The 16,730-nt window shown below is 48.6% G+C and overlaps 1 protein-coding gene across 2 annotated transcripts in view; it reads right to left on the minus strand.

Annotated features, from left to right (window-relative positions):
* Positions 1-16,730, minus strand: part of ASAP1 (ArfGAP with SH3 domain, ankyrin repeat and PH domain 1) — a 294,496-nt gene that overhangs the window by 49,521 nt on the left and 228,245 nt on the right. For both annotated transcript variants that reach the window (XM_039845875.1, XM_039845874.1), the window contains exons 12-15: positions 15,702-15,802; positions 14,082-14,151; positions 4,880-4,967; positions 2,914-2,962 (exon numbers count right to left, since the gene is read on the minus strand). In XM_039845875.1, the coding sequence (XP_039701809.1) occupies positions 2,914-2,962; positions 4,880-4,967; positions 14,082-14,151; positions 15,702-15,802 (308 nt within the window). The remainder of the gene's footprint in view (positions 1-2,913; positions 2,963-4,879; positions 4,968-14,081; positions 14,152-15,701; positions 15,803-16,730) is intronic.

The raw sequence follows: 16,730 nt of genomic DNA on the forward strand, positions 1-16,730 counted from the left end.
CAATTTTCTAGAGGAATGCTTCTAATCTGGTGGAATGGAATGACTACGTTTTAAAAGGGTGGAGGATCAAAGTAACTATTTCTGACAATTAAAAAAAATTATTTTAAGTAACAGACATACCAAAAATATAGAAAATAATGCATAATTGTATTTTAGTATTTCAAAAGTCACTTTGAGTTTACAGATTAAAAAAGTTGGCACTGTGCTGGGAGCTTTACACATTTTGTCGCAAGTCTCAAAATCCTGTAAGCGAGGTCTCTAACCCCCGTCGTACTGGCAAGCACACTGAGGTGAGAAGGTCTGCCCAAGGTCAAGAGGCCAGTGATCGGCAGAGCCAGGACCAGAAATCCTGTCCGCCTGACTCTAAACACGCAGCTGCTCCTTCTGCTGTGCCAGCCGCCTGCCTCCGTGGGAAGCGATTTCTTCATTCTCTTTCACCAGACAATTTCACACGAGAAAGAAACAACGTTGCAGTGAAAATGCCTCTGCGTAACTTGGAAGTAAATGAAGAAATGAGGCCTCCCTCCCAGGAACATGCTTGCGCCGCTGAATGCCATTACCTCCTACATCACTCAGAACAAAGTCCCCTTGTCACACTGCCACCTGTACTCAGAGAGAATTCCAAGTGCCTCACATGCCACAACTGCAGGGTGGGCCAAGAACCCTTTTAGTGAAGGGCGTGTGGTCCTGTGGGCAGGAAACCAAGACCTCTTTGACCAAACTGAATTACCTGTAAGTCATAAGAGTAAATAAAACACGAAAGGCCCAGGTCTGAGATGCAGGAGACACAGGAGCGGATGTTTCCTTGCCTCACACACACCACCTCTCCGTCCTCCCGCTTAGGGCTCCCGGGAAGGGCAAAGCAGCGAAGAGTGAAATAAGAAGGGGGAGCAACGTTCCAAAGTGATTTTGGAATTCTGTCCAGGTAACTCTTCATGCGACCTGTGTGTGGAGTGCCCCGTACCTGTGACTGCCCGCTGTACCTTTTTTTAGAGGGAACCAGTAACACCCACCACAACCAGGAACGGTGACCTGCTCGAACCACGCACTTTAACAGCCACCTTCCAAAGGGGACCTTAAAAGTAAACTGAGCGATGCCGACCAAACCAAGGCAAATGACCCCTGGGCTCTCAACCACACAGCTGAACATCTTATGGAGCCAGCGTCATAAGCTGGAAACAGCCCGAGCACCAGAGCCAGAATTCCAACCACACATCTCTGGTTTTGTTTTGAGTTTAATCACTTGCAAAATGGGTGTGATTATGCCAACCTTGTGGTGTGTTTGGAAGATCAGTGGAACACAGGTGACCCCTGCTGCCTGGCTCACAGCAGGCGCCGACAGCCCTGGTACAGGGCAGGCTTCCTTCTCCATCCTGACCACAAGACCCCTAGGATACCAGGGGTGGGACCACAGGCGCACTGTGCCTCAATTTCCCCGTTTTTCAGGGATAACGGTCCCTACTTTCTGGGGCTGTGAGAATAAGACGGCATGACATGCATTTTGCACAGTGTGATCGTAACAAAAATTATGGTTTTTTGTTTTTTTGGGGGGTAAATATTACTTCTTTCTGAATCTGAGGGTGGAAGGCCGGCCCTCATGACTTTTCCCGTTCTTTCCCGGTTTCTCGTCACCCTCCAGCTGGCCAACTCTGCACCTACACCATCCAGCCACCAGTCGCTTCCTTTCTCTTCCTTCCTGTTCCTTCTGGGCCAGCAGAACCTCCCGCCTGGACCGCGGAGTATCTGTAACCCTCCCGAGCCAGCTCAGGCATCTACCTTCCTCTCGGAAGTCATCTCTGAGCAGCACCCCAAGAACCCAAGAGGGTGTGCACCCGCACCCTCTGTCCCTGCACTGACACCTGAGTGCCTTCGGGCAGGGGCTCCGTCCACCCGCACGCTGTATTCTCCATGCTTTACATGGTTCTCCGCCCAGTCGGCATTCCTGAAATATTCGGATGAATGAATGACCAGGAGGCCTTCCTCCTCTCCTCCCTTCGTCTTTCCTTCTTTCTCTCCCCTCGGCTCTTTTGCTGTTTCTCCCAACTCTACCTCCTCTCTACCCATTTCGTACTTTCTTCCTGATCCCCATCATTTCTCCCCAGAGACGGGGAAAGAGTAAAATTCCCCAGAGGAGGAGAGAGAGAAAGGGGTGAGTGTAAGGAAAAAGGGTGTCAGCAGAATCTTGTCGCTCTACAGAAACGAGAAAGGAAAAAATTTATTGTGTGTCACTGACGGGACAGAAACTTAAAAATCTGAACACTACAAAAAGGTTCAGCTGCCAGCTTTAACACAAACGTCCCCTCTCTCACGCCTCTGAAAAGGTAATGGTCACGCGCCGCCTTTTTCAGTCCTGGCAGGAAGAGGGAATGAAGAAGGCTCAGGACCAGGGATGACGTTATGAAAGGGGGCTGCCTGAGGCTGCGCACCTGATCAGGTGAGGGGAGGGTTCGACCCTCCAGGGGAGTGTGACACCAAACCCAGTCCTTCCCGCTCCCTGCTTCTGTCACAATGACACAAGAGTCCAGGTAGCCTGGCTCATGCATTTGGCCACCGAACACTGGGTAAGCCCCGCCTAAGTGCAGGAGATGATGAAGGCGCGGCCCCTGCCTCAGCAAGCCCTTGGTCTCTAGAGGGCTCCCAGTGAACTGGGGGAGGGACCCCAGGGGTGTGGAGAGGCCACGGGGGTGAGAGGAGGGAGCAAAGCCCCAGCGTGCCGAGGCTTGAGCAGGATCGTGAAGGGGGCACCGGAGTGTCCTGGACACCTCAGACAGAGAGAAGAGCAACGTGTGACAGCCTGGAGGTGAGAAGTTGGCATGTGGAGCCACCAAGAGTGGCTCCGAGTTATAAAAAGAGAACGTCAAGGCACACTGCACAGGACGGGGTGCACTGGGCCATTATTTCAAAACTACTTACGCTACATAATCCTGCTCATCTTCTGCCTGAAAGTGATACGTCCTATTATCTACAATACAAAAAAGAAAACAAAGTGAAACCTTAGAAAGCAGAATACCTTCAGGTACAGCGCAAATTCCGGAAGTTCCTGGGAAAAAAAAAAAACACAGGGAAAGTAGGATTTTAATATTATTTTGTTTTTGCACCATTTTATCTTAGCAGTTACAGAATTCACTTTGTCAACATTCTTTTTCTGAAGCGCCAGAGGAATACAATGAAACAAAGGCAAATCCCATGCGAACACCTGGCACTTCTGAAAAAAGCGGGGAGGAGGATGAGTCCTACCTGGTCAGACGAATCTCCGCGACAAATGGGAGAATGTCAGCTGCCAGTTCAGGATTTTACTTGTCATGGTCAATTTGCCTTTTACTGTGTTTAAAAAATTATTTCCTTTTCAGAAACGGTTCATAAGCCAGGGAGCAGCTCTGACGAGCCGGCGTACTCTGCCCCAGGGAAGAAGCTTCAAACGCTGCCCGCACGTCATCATCAAGCTGCTCTCCAGGTGGGAACTGCATCATGTGGGCAGGTGCACATGAGGGAAGCTCTTTTTTAAAGTTCAGAATTCACGAGAACCCTTCAACGTATCAAGTCAAACTGACCTTTCCTTACCAGCCCGCCACTCGCTGTGTGACTGCTCCAGGCTGGGCACTCACGCCCCTCATCCCCAGAGATGGCGTATACGTCCAAGAACATGGAAGGGTAGCAGAGCCCAGGAGCCCCGGATGGATGGGTCCCTGCTTCACTGCTATGTGAGTCACTGAACCTCTCTGATGGGGCTTTTGTAAGGATGAACAATAATGCATATAAAGCACCTGGCACATACTAGACGTTCACTAACTGATAACTTGTTAATGACCTACGGGTTTCCTGGCTTTTTGAAGTCATACTATAAATTCAACTTCTCATTAATAAACTGAGAAATCTGGTCATTTCTGGTTATTTGGTCATAAAAATCACGAGGACTCTGAATTCCAATAGATGCTATAGAACCCAGCTCAGACTCCACACAGAGCCTCAGGGCTAACTCGGTCTTTGTGGTGGGGCTGATTTTTGGCTTCCCTCCACAGAGTAACATCAGAAGGATGTCAGGGCGCAGGAAAGCACTTCTGTGCTCTGCATTGACCATGCTGTACCCCCCACTCCCTGCGCCTTCGGCCTGGTCATGGGGCCTACAGAGAACAGAGAAGGGCACTGTCATGGGATGTCAGCGTACCTGTGGGAGTCAAAGGGGTGTCCCCTCAGCTACGGTGAGGCTTGTAAGTGCACCCATGGGACCAATGCAGGTGCAGGGAGCCAGCCTAGAGGAACCTCCAGCCCCCGCCCACTCTCTGAAGACTAGGGGAATACAGGGCATGGGCTGGGCTGCGCGGATCACCATGCGCCCTCACCACAAGAGAAGCGCTGAGCCCTGGAGTCATCGACACATGGAGTGTGAAGGTGGTTATGTCTGGAAGCAAGGGGGTGATTTTTCCTGTAAGAGCCCAATTTTGTGGGGATAAACTTTGGGTACGTCAGCCCTACATGCACAGCAGCACAGCTGCGTCCCCAAATCTACCTCAGTGCTTCTTAACCACAGGTACACCAGACGACCACCTGGGGCCTTCCGACAAAACACCTACGCCTGGCCTCACACCTGTGCCAGTCGTTTAGCAGGTTCTGGAGAGAAATGCAAATGTACTTTGAAAAACCTCTCCGAGGGGGTGATGCCGTGTACCACGGTCAAGAACTGGTCTAGGTTAAGGCACCACACGTCGGACCTGACACTGTCGTGCTCTCCTTCGGAGCTGGTGGGCTCCGTGCGGATGAAGGGGCCTGGGGGAGCCTCCCAGAGCTGCGAGTACAGGAACCCCAGCACACCTGCTGGGAACTGCTGCTTCGACGCCCAGAGAAGGGACACGTGACCGACTCGGAGAGAAAAAGGACTCACGTGAGATCAGGTCGAAAGACTTCTTGTCCTCGGCATTAGGTTTCACCTGGCAGGTGAGAAGGTTCAACTTAGCTGGCTGCCTGTTGGACTGGAACGAAGAGAAAATGGAGGTGTTACCAGCGGCTCCTCTCGCCTGCCGCGGCAGCGCCCTGGCGGGGGGGGGGGGGGCGGCGGTAGATCCGGGCAATAATTTGATAAAGCCTTATTTCGTCCATTAGGGTTCTGAATCTCATTAAAGAAAAAATTTTGGGTGGCCTACTAAACGTCTTTTAACTGTGCATAAATATCCTAGTGATTAATCAGAACGGAACCAGGAAAATCTGCCTTTCGATGAAGAGTGGGCGTGGTCCATGGAAATAAACCTTCTGGGATGCACACATATCCAAGCACGAACACTTATTTCATTCGTTCATTCAGAAGGACCCCAGTACCCGATCATCCCAAACCTGATGTCCAAGATAACCACAAGTTTTGATTACAGTAGAAATGTACATTACTTCTCTCAAAAGTATAAGGACAATTACCAGCCTCCAGATGTAGCTTAATGAGCCCCCAAATCTAGAGAGAGAAAATGTAGCCAGGATTTCACATCACTCATCAGCAAATCACTTGGTCACACATATAATTTATATGGACCCTGTAGTATCTAGATAGTCATGCTGAATTAGGCTTTGACTAAATGGAGTCTTGCCACGTAGTCAAAACTCTTTTTTGCCCTCCTGCCTGCATTTGTCCAAGGTCACACACTGGCCAATAGCTGATGCCAGCATGTCTGCTTCCCGCAGGAGCTGACCATGGAGTGGGACGCTTGGGTGCCTGGGCTGGGCTGGGCTGCAGCGAGCCCTGGAACTCTTTGGTAGGGCTGTCTGCCCGACTGCCAATTGTGATTCTCAAAACCCCCGAGCCTGGAGCATGTCCACACAAGCAACTTAAGTTTTTAGGGAAAACAGAGGTGGAGGAGGTAGGAAGAGGTCATAACAGTGACTAGCCAAAACCCAGAACAGCAGCAATGGCACGTGATTAAGACCATGGCAATGGCTGCACCTCTTGGTCTCGATGATGGGAACGGACACTTAATTCTGTCCACCTCCCTGTGATCTGTGGACAATTTTCAGGATCTTCCTCCCCGTGTGGTTTGAATGAGACTAGATACTGAAAACAAGGCCCCTGTCCTGTGTCTATCTGTTCCAAAGCGAGCTGTCTGCAGGGAGGAAGCGAGAGGCCCGGGGGAGTTCATGTCCCCTGCACGAACGTGTGGCGTAGACATGGAAACCAGGAGCAAAGGCCCGTGCAGGTGACTTCCACCCATGTGGCAACAGTGCCTGGGCAAGGAATCCTGCACAATGGAGCCGGTCACCTGATCCAGACCAGGAGGCGTGAGGCCGGGGGATGGACATTTTTCTTCTAACAGACCTGGAGTTTGGGCTGCTGAAAGCCTCAGACTCCAAGCCAGCAGCTGCACCAGAGACCTAGGCCCGGGCCACTGGAGAAGCAACTCTCCGTCCTGCAGCTCAGCTCCTCTTTTGGGACGTTGATAAGAACCACTGGATTTCCCATACGAATGACAGTGACATCCGACAGCCTGAAAGGTAGCGATCCCAGTTAATGGACTCTCGGGAGAATACTACGTTCCAATTCGGCATCCACATTTAAAGAAGGATGCAGAAAAGCTTGGGGAAGATCGAGAGATGATTAAAGGACTAGAAAAGAGGAACTTTAAAGATGGGCTACAGACGCTATTTAGTCCAGAGGAGAGAAGGCTGGGGAGTGACTTAACGACCATCTTCAAGTACATGAAGGGTTGCTATAGGGGAAGGGTGGCAGCTGTTTGCCATTTGCACAGACGAAGAAGAAAGGCACCCAAATTGTAGAAGATCTGAGCCAGACGTAAGGGAGAACTCCCAAGCTTCAGTTGATTATGTATAATGAGAAGTTTCAAGTTTCTTAACCTAAGCAGAGAAAAAAGTTAAGAATTTTTAGATACCATCCACATTTGAATGTGGCAGAGGGTTAACGAGATGATTCCTTTTTCTCCCCAAATCTATGTTAGTCCAGTGTTTCTGAACCTTGCCAACAGATACAATCAATATAACACAGAACAGATACAAATTTTAAAACAGGAAAAAAATAGTCAAGTTCAGTATTAATTGATTCAGGAGAATGCAACAGCCCCAGTCACCTCTCATTCCTAAGCATGGACTACTTCAAAGCGTATTACCAGAAAGATTCTGATGACAGGATGTTATATAGTCTGTCATTCCACGGTTGACCCACAGCTTCAGTGAGGATGACATACGATATGTGCTCCCTTGAAGTCAAGCCCACAGGACTGACTTTGCTGCACCAACATGAACTGCACTTGACACTGATGCATCTTGTCACAGCCAACACAGCCAATACCAAGCCAGGAACACAAAAAGTTGGAGTAGTACGCCCTACCAAAGTCCCCGGACCGAGGCACAAGAAGGCTCAAGAATCACTATAGTAAAAACAGTAATTTCAGATTTACTTAATTTTACAAAATTTTAAAGTCCTTTCTTGAAATCGAGTACTAATTTATAGGTATATTGATTAAAGAAGGTATAATCTTCCTGGTGCTTCGGCACACTAAAACACACAGTAAGGCTAAATGACTTGCCCGCGGCTACACCGCCATGGAAGTTTAGAAAAAGCTTTCACATTGTTTAAATACAGGAAAGAAAAAAGAAAAACCAAACCCCAAGGAAACACGTATTTACTGAGTCCTTCCTGTTGATGAGTCCTACCACACTGAGAAGAAAAATCTCCACACCGTGACCTCCCTGCTCATTCTGACTCCAGGTCCAGCCAATGTGTCTGCTGCTCCCTCTGCTGGGCGGTGGAGGGCACTGTCCACCCCTCTTCCCTGCGTGCGCGCACGCGCACGCGCGCGCACGTGCCCACACGCGCACACACGCGTACACATGCACACACACACACACAATCACACACACTCACTCACTCACTCACTCATTGTGCCTGACCTCCGGCATCCCCCTGACCGCTCCATCCCTCCCTACCTGTCCCTCACAATCAGCTCCTCTGGAGAGGGCATTTCCTGGCCTGCCCACTCTCCCTCCCGCCCTGCTGGACTGTCTTTCAGGCTCTCATTGCTCCTCATTCGCTTGCTTTCTCCCCACTAAAAAGCACACATATTTTAGTTTTGTGCGCTAAAATGCGCCTGGCATACAGCAGGCACTCAACACATAAACGTTTATCAAATGAACAAGTGCAGTCCAGGTGTGTCACACACACTGCCTCACGTACTACTTGAGGGGGGTCTTTCTAGTTTCTTCCACTAACTAAGATGAAGAGACAGGAACAGAGAGGTTAACTAACGTTCCTAAAACCTCCCAGTGAGGAAACGGCAGAGCCTGGAACTAGACCCAGGTGAGTGACCAAAGCCTGGTCCCTCTGTTTCCACCATGCGGTGAAGGCCTGGACAGATTGCCATGCGACAGCCTAGGGTCGGCCAAGGCCCAGCGGGTGAGAACATCTAAGAGTGCAGGTCAGAAACAGAGAGAATAAAGGTGCCAAAGGTTAAATTCTGTTTTAATATCTTCCAGGGTCTTTTGGTTCTACTCCAATTACTTATTTTAAAATTAATGAAAAGAGAAACTCTGGGGGCCTACTTGAAATATCTACTCATTTATTTGACAAGATAGCTATTAAGCCTCTACACATTCTAAGCACACGTCAAAAACACGCCATCCGTGTCATCAAGCGGCCGTGGGAAACAGACCCGACCATGGGCCCAGAACGGGCCCAGTGCCCGGGGGCCTGGGCCTGGGCTCACAAGTGCACTGAGGGCCTTGACAGACTCCACGGGCAGCATCGACTCAGAGTGAGCACTGCGGGGGGGGAAGAGCAAGGCAGATGAGCAGGCAGAGTGAGGGGCAGGTGTAGGCACCTGGGTGCGGGGGGCGGGGTGGAGGGGACAAGGGCAGTAGGTGATGCTGATGCGGAGGCAGGAGGGACACCGTATGTGGCACTAAGAATTCACACTCCTGTCCCAGGAGCTCTGAAAACCTACTGATGAGAGTTAATCAGAGAGTGACCCATGGGTGTGCTTTCAGGGGACTGAATGGTGGCAGGGACGAGAGAGTGAGACCGATGAGCAGTGAGGGGGCCTGAACGAAAGCTGTGGCCGTGGTGTGGGGGCCGCGGACCCGAGACAGAGCTGAGGAGAGAGAGTGACCTGGGTGGATACGTGCGTCGCCCGGGCCAGCATTCCGAATGTGCGTGGAGGGAGGGCCACGCTGTCCCTGCGGGCTCTGCTGGCGCGACCTCTGTCAGAAGCTCCAGGTGCTTTTGCATCAGGACGCCTTTCAAAAATGAAGATTTGGGGGCTCTGTTCCCTGAATGTCTCAGGCCTGTCCTTGTACAGATTTTACTTTTCATTAAAGTAACGCACATTCGTTGAAGAAACTCTAGGAGACCAAGAATGCAAAGAAGAGGCTGAATGTGACTTGTTAATCTCACTTTTACACCCAGGGACGATCACTGCTCATGCCTTGATTTTAACAAGGAGTGTGTGTGTGCGTGTGCGTGCGCGTGTGCGAAATGTCTTTTCAAAAAATAATGGGTTGGATCCACTTGTATATATTGTTGGGCAAATTGCTGTTTTTCAATTAACAATATACAGATACATTCACCTTACACACACACACACACACACACACAGGCACACGCAGGCACACACAAGCACGCACGCACACGCAGGCACGCACACAGGCACGGCAGACCTAGTCTCATGCTTTGGTTTTTGAGAATGCTTCAACTGGGGAAGGTCTGGACACGTTCCATGAAGAGAAGTGACGAAGACATGACCCTTCGGACATAACGATGCCCGGCCACCCCAAACAGAAAGTGGCCGCTCAGCTGTGAGTCACCGAAATGTAAGCAGACGCGCACATGGAAACAGGACGCGTCAACTGTGCCCTCTCTCTGCGTCTGTCCTCCGGCGGCTCATTACCACCAGCGTGAGGTGTTCTCGCTGGGGGCGTAAAGCTGTCGGCGCGGGGACACTTCTCTGCTGGCAGAGAACATCTGCTGCTGGAATCAGTACCCAGAAAGGGAGATTCCCCCGTCCTCCCGCTGAAACGCTGGGCTGCACAAGCAAAGAATGGACATCGTCCATTTCCTGGGAAGTGAGCCGACCCGGCCGGCCTGGGCCTGCGGCGTCGAAGCGGGTGAAGAAGAAATAATGAAGCTCTCGTCGCTCCCTCCGCTAGCGCTTGGAACCGTGTTCTCAGATATGGTCATTTCACTGTCCCTCAATAAAGGTTTACTGAGACACTTGCTGTGCCCCAGAGGGACACATATTAGGCAAGCAATCAATAATCACGCTAACTCGCTGTAAGAGGTGAGGTCGGTACAGGCCGATCGCAGGCCACTGCAGAGAGAGCTTCACTCCACAATTTTTGTGCGTTACAACTACTGGCTTTTGGAAAGCATTTTGGTTTATTTGGGGCAAGGGAACAGTTTTCGTCTACTGGGGACCTAAATGGCTAGGTACTTTATAAAAACGTCATTGTTTAATTCTTGTAAGCTAGGTATTGATACTGTGCCCGCTTTTCAGATGAGGAAACCAAGGGTCAGGAAGGCGAAAGTAAACTGGCCATTGTTTTACAGAAAGTAAAAGGCCCAGAGCTTTGCTCTTGGGACATCTATAAAGTTAAGTGGAAACATCTTTCTTCTTCTTCCCTTTCTAATTCTTCCTGCCCTTGAATGGCCAGTTCCTCATTTCCCTGGAGATCATATTCCCGCTGAGAAATCCCACCTGTTCTTGACATGTTCCAAAATTATTATTGGCCATGATGAAAGCTCCCCTATCCCTCTGGTGACCCTTCAGACAGTTTAGGAAGGAGGAGCTAATTATCTAACTGAAATAATTCATGCTAGAGTGTGAATGACTACAAATTCTATTAAATCTCCCAATCATTTTAACCACAGGATTGATTTCCAGTTGGTAGAATAGGTATATGTGTTAAGAAAGATGTATTTGAAAATGGAGATTTCCTTGACAATCTTATTGCAGTAAGGAACTTGTCACTTTACTTGTGAGAGTATGTTCCAATCTAAAATCAACATTAAACAATGTTATAATGCAAACAGAAAAAAGAAAAGAGATTATCAGGGATCCTGATGAGAAGTGTGGTGATGATGTGACTGCATTTGGGGAATGTGCTGGATACTCCTTCATTTAGTCATTTCTGCAAACACTTATTGAGTGCCTACTGTTTGCCAGTATATAGAGTTTAGGTAGTACGGGAAGAACTTTTAAATTCACGTTTCCTATTTAACGGTACTAACGACTTTAATCCATGCCTTGTTCCCCAATAGGAACTTAAAACCCCCAAACTTCCTAGAACAACTGCACAAAATACATTAATTTGATGATAAAACATCTGAGCTACAGGGACTATGTTTTTTAGAAAGTATTCTCATTACGTTTTATCAACAGTGAGTTGTTGAGGCAAAAACTTATAACAGGTTTCTATTACCCTGGCGTACGAACAGCAGTTAATGAAGATGCGGGCAGGACCGCCACGTCCCCAATCACACAGCACGGTGTGGGCAGGACCACCACGTCCCCAATCACACAGCACTGTGTGGGCAGGACCGCCATGTCCCCAATCACACAGCACGGCAGCAGGCACAGCAGGCTCTGCTCTAAGGGTTTCGCATCCACTCACTCGTTTAATCCTCACAACCACCCTAACAGCAACTACCACCGTTATCACCTCCATAGACAGATGAGGACAGCCAGGCACGAAAAGGCTGAGTAACTTTGCCTTAAGGTCACAGCGAACAGAACGTTAGGTGAATGGAAACCATTTTTAAGGAATCCATTATTTCTTGTATCGGGGAGGGTGGCGTGGGGAGTAACATGAAAACTGGCTGATTTTCGACTGTAGGTCATTTGTTTTATACCTTCACATTTGTAAAAATGAGAATTTTCTTTAGTCTTTTTACCCTGTAACCAAATGGGTGCACTTTCTGAATCGGTGGGCTCTAAATTAACGAGGTTTTTACTCTCCTCATTTTTCTGCTAGAATTACAGAGTTGTTCTAGAAACCACAGAACGGGACACACTGCTCCAGGCCACCAAGGCCAGGTGTACGAACCTCAGTCTTCCCTCCTGAGCTGCGAGGTCAGTGCTTTTGATCTGCCACCTCTTTTACGTTTTAACTCTTCGATTTCATGTTCCTTTCTTCATCGAAGAAACAAGTTTCACACAAGAGTTTCCTCTACTCTCTGCTCAGCATGCAAGCAGGAGAGGCTTATACGGCAGTCCCTGAAATCCTACGCAGCGTTAGCACCGTGACACCTTGTGATTCCAGAGGATTCGCCAAAAGAAGGAATCCAGGGGGCGAAGCCTGCTGGTCTCTGAAGCCTGCATGAGAGCCTGTCACAAAACACCCAGTTTCCTTTGGGAACTGGTTCGCCTGAAGCAACGCAATATTCTGTTAATTTACAAAGGTAATTTACTCATCCCGTAAGGTACACGGTAGAATGGAGAAAAGAGATAATTTTGGAGGCAATCAGACCTGGGTTGGAGTCTAGGCCCAGACATCCACTGACAGAGCCATGAACGAGCACTTTAGGCTTCTGAGTCTCCGGTCTCCTTACCATAAGGAACATGATGCCCTCTCCATTGTGCTAAAGAATTTGGCAACGCAGACATGTGTCTGGTGGCCTATCCCCAGTAGCAGGCGCCGCAGGCTCTGGAATTCAACCTCCTGGGCACAAATCTGGCCAGTGCCACCCAATGAGGTGACACTCACAGCAACAACCACTCTTAACTGATGTGACAACGTAACTCCTCAAGTTCCATAAAGGCCAATAGTTTCTTAGATGCAGTCATCTAGCAGGAAGGGCCTGGCCACAGGTGTGCACTGATCACCTTTAGTGTGTCAAGATGTGTGAAGGGGCCAAAGGAAGAAAGACGAGCGGGACCTGCTAAGTCCTGGGGAGCGTACAGTCTAATAAGGCAATGGGGTGCTTTGTGGCTTGGTTTCTTCATCTGTAAGATGAAGGTTAGGTCACCACATGGTTTGCAGGGAGGATTAAATAAAATAAATTTTATTAAGTGTTTGGCATGAAGAGCCTCTAAAGTGGTACTTTCTTTCCTCCCCAGCAGAGGAAACCCTAACCTTGACTGTGAATAATGAAAAACTGCCAGTGTGATAAATGCTCACCGCTCGTTTCTACCATCCTGTTAGCAATCACCAGCGTAGCACAGCTTGGACTTCACTTGGTGCGATGCTGAAGTTCACTCACAAGCTGCTTCTCCCAGCTGGGAGACCTGGGTTGAGCTACACGCCTTTGTAAAGACGCCTGGACTGCTCTGCGTTCTCTCTCTGCGTTCCTATTCCCACTTGATACATTGCGCATGATAATCTTTGCATTTTTGAAAATAAAAAAATATCTCTTGCTAGTTCTAAAAGGGCAGAGTCGGAATTACTGGTTTTACTGTGCATCTCTTTGACGGCCACCAAGTCGGAACCTTTTTTGACAAGTTTATAGGTTTTGTCAATATAGGACTTTTAGCTGGAAATGGGTGATACAAAAATAAAAATTCTAGATATGTCATAGGTATCAACTACAAGTATGTAATGTATATATATGCACACTGACGATCTAAAGAGAAAGAGAATATGTGTTAATAGCTTATTTTCTACTTTCTATTAAATTGCCTTTATTACTAAAAATAGGGGAGTCATAATCGAGACAGTTTTACTATTTTGCTGTTTTATGTACATTTAACCCTTTAACACAAGGATGGACTTTTTGAGTAATATAAATAAACAGTAACGATAAAAAAGGATTGAACTTATTTTACATGCACTGTTTTACTTCCTACTTTACTTTTTCATGCAAAAAACACCCTTCCGTCACCTTGAGAATTCAGAAAACTTTAGACCAATAATACTTCCCCAAAGGCAAGATTATAAAAGAATACCTGATTTGGTTTGAGGGGACAAAAGACAGAAAGTTGTAGTGGAGCGACCGAGAGAGGCAGGACGCCACAGGACATGCCCAGTTTCTTCTGGAAAGGAATACCCGGGACCGTCTGACCCGAGTGCGCACATAAACACAGAGAATCTCAGCGCAGGTGACGTCGTGTGTTTGCTCAAAAGGCACAGCCGGCACAGCACAAATTACCAGACACACTTACTGTGGCGTGTGAGATGGTCAGAATCCCATTCTTGACAGCACACTTCCTTCTCTGCCACACTTTTCGGATCCTGAAAACCAAGTCAAACACAAGCTGATACGGCATCTGGCTCGCTCTGGGACATGCAGTTCCACAGTGGTATGTGAATAATCGTGACAAAACAAAACGACCCCCAACCAAAAAAGTCACACACACCAGAACATGCCGGTTGCCTTTTATTATCCCGGGTGGAAGGTAAGTCAGACTAGTAGGCATGTACAGGGGTGCTCATGATAGCACTGTTTTTGATAGTGAAAATGGGAAACGAGAGAAACAGCAGAAATCTAAGAGCAGGAGAATGAACAAACGCATTAGCCGTGTTCGTGCTACGGAGTAAATATCCACCGAGTCCTCTCCAGCTACCCCCTACGGCAGCAAGAAGCACCCCACACGCCCTGCATTCCCGGCCTTGCTTTGTCTTTTCCCACAGAACTTGTTACCATCTACCTCCACACATTTCCCGCTTTACTGTCTGGCTCTCTCCTGAGAAAGTAAGTTATAAATGGGTGGGACTTTCTTTTGTCAGCGTTGTTCCCAGGACTGACCACAGCGCCTGACGCACAGCATGGCTCCCATAAGGTATTTGCTGAATGCACGAGTAGAATGATGAGTACAACTGACAGCGACCCCAGAAATTTATGGGAGAAATAGTGGCAATTTTCACAAACAAACTAAAACGAAACAAAAAATGTATGCCCCTCGGATGGGTGTAAGGAGCACATACCCACAAGCAATCAGAAAACAGAAGCTTTCTTTTAAAAAAGGATGAGAATTAGTCAAGTGAGTAATCACAATTCTACTAATGCACTTATTACGAAGCAGGATCATTCATTCAAGCAACAGAAAGGTGGCCAGTGTGGCAGGACCGGGGGACAAATGGCACAGGATGAGACTGCAGAGAAAGGCGAGGGGAGAGCCCACATGCGACGGGGTGTCCCTGAACGTTTCAAGTGTGGGAGTGACCTGGTGTGCTTTACGTTTTTTAAAAGGTTACTCCGAGTGCTGTGCAGAGATGAACTGGACAAGGGAAAGCGTGTCACAGAGACCACTTAGGCTCCTGAAATAGTCCGGCGGAGATGGCAGAGGCTCATCCCAAGGCAGGGCAGAGAGATGGCAGGAAATGTATTATTTCTTTTAGAAATAGAAGGGGCTGTTCTATTGGCTGTGATGGAGGAAGAAAGAGGAGTCAAGGTCAACTTCCAAGGTTGGGGTCTGGGTGGCCAGGCGGGCCCCCCAGGGAGAGAAAGCTACAACAAATACAAGCAGAGAGGTGGGAGAGCATGAAGTCAGTGAGCCATCTGCTTGCTTCATGTTCCACTGAGTTCCTGCCTTTCTAAAATTGCATGTCACAAGTCACGGGTGTCACTTAGGGACCATGACACAATTACCACTTCTTCTAAAGTCAGTAGGTCAAATCTCAGACTTACCCGAGGAAAATCAGTGTGCAAAGGTCTGAAGTTAGTGCATTGGGAAACGTGTCAGTGTGTTTCCTGTCTGAGGGGCAGGAAGAAGTTCCCAGGTTACTAGCACCCAGGCTGGGTGCCAGGCACACACAGGGACTTTGGACGAGCTTGTACGTACCCATCGCTTTTCTTCAGCAGGTACCCCTTCTTCTCGCTGCCATACTCCTTGTTGCCCTGGAGCTGGTGCATGCTGTACCCCCCTTGCCGGCTCTGGGAATCCTAGAAAAGCGAAACCACGGATCAGACAGGTGCTGGAGACAGTTCTCAAGTCCTTGACTCTGTTCTGCCACTGAGCCTTTGCCCATTGGTCTGGGGCTCAGAGAATGATGGGACTTTGAGAGCTGTCAGGTCCTCGCCTTTATTTCGGAGGAGAAAGCTGGGCAGAGAAGCAGTCGCCAGAGGTACGAGCAGATCTGAGGCAGAGCTGGAGCCTGGGGTCCAGGCCTCGTACCCCTAGTTCAGAACCCAGTTCTACTTCAAGACCATTCTATGACTAAACCAGTTTACACGGGCAGCAGAAGCAAGCACAGGAAGGGCTGGGAAAACGAAGTGGACCACGAAACAAGCTCATGCAACCTGAACGTGCCTGTCTCTCAAGTGCACCTCCCTCCCTTCACACATTCTGCGAGAGCCCGCGACGAAAAGTGCACCTCTAAGCGAGGTGTGAAGAGCTCTTACAAGATTCTAGTTTTGTAACTAACCGGCCCTCTGTAAAATATACCTGTAACCATGCTTTTAATTTAAGATGGCTCTATTGCGGTGAAAAGGGTATCATGTAATGGAAAGGGTGACAAGGGTCAACAGAGCAAGACAGATGCAAACGAGCGGGGTTTCGCATTTGCACCCCACTGGCACGTCACCGCTGCTTGTAAAGACTGCGCCACTAGACACAGCTGTTACCGTGAACACGTAAGAAACAAACTTTAGTAATGCTGACTGTGCAAGGACGGAAGGAGGACAGTACATTCTCACGAAAGGTGTTGACTTACTCTCCTAGACTTCGATCAGGAAGGGCAAAAGCGACAGAGAAAAAAGGCAGAACATTTGAAAACAGAGTTAATTTCATTGACGGTCTCACTGTTCATAATTTAAGCATTTTTTTATAACACAGAGAAAACATCATTGTAGAGATATTTAACACCAGGAC

The sequence above is a fragment of the Pteropus medius genome, unplaced genomic scaffold (genome assembly GCF_902729225.1).
Source record: "Pteropus medius unplaced genomic scaffold, Ma_sr-lr_union100, whole genome shotgun sequence".
In the NCBI taxonomy this organism is placed as follows: Eukaryota; Metazoa; Chordata; class Mammalia; order Chiroptera; family Pteropodidae; genus Pteropus; species Pteropus medius.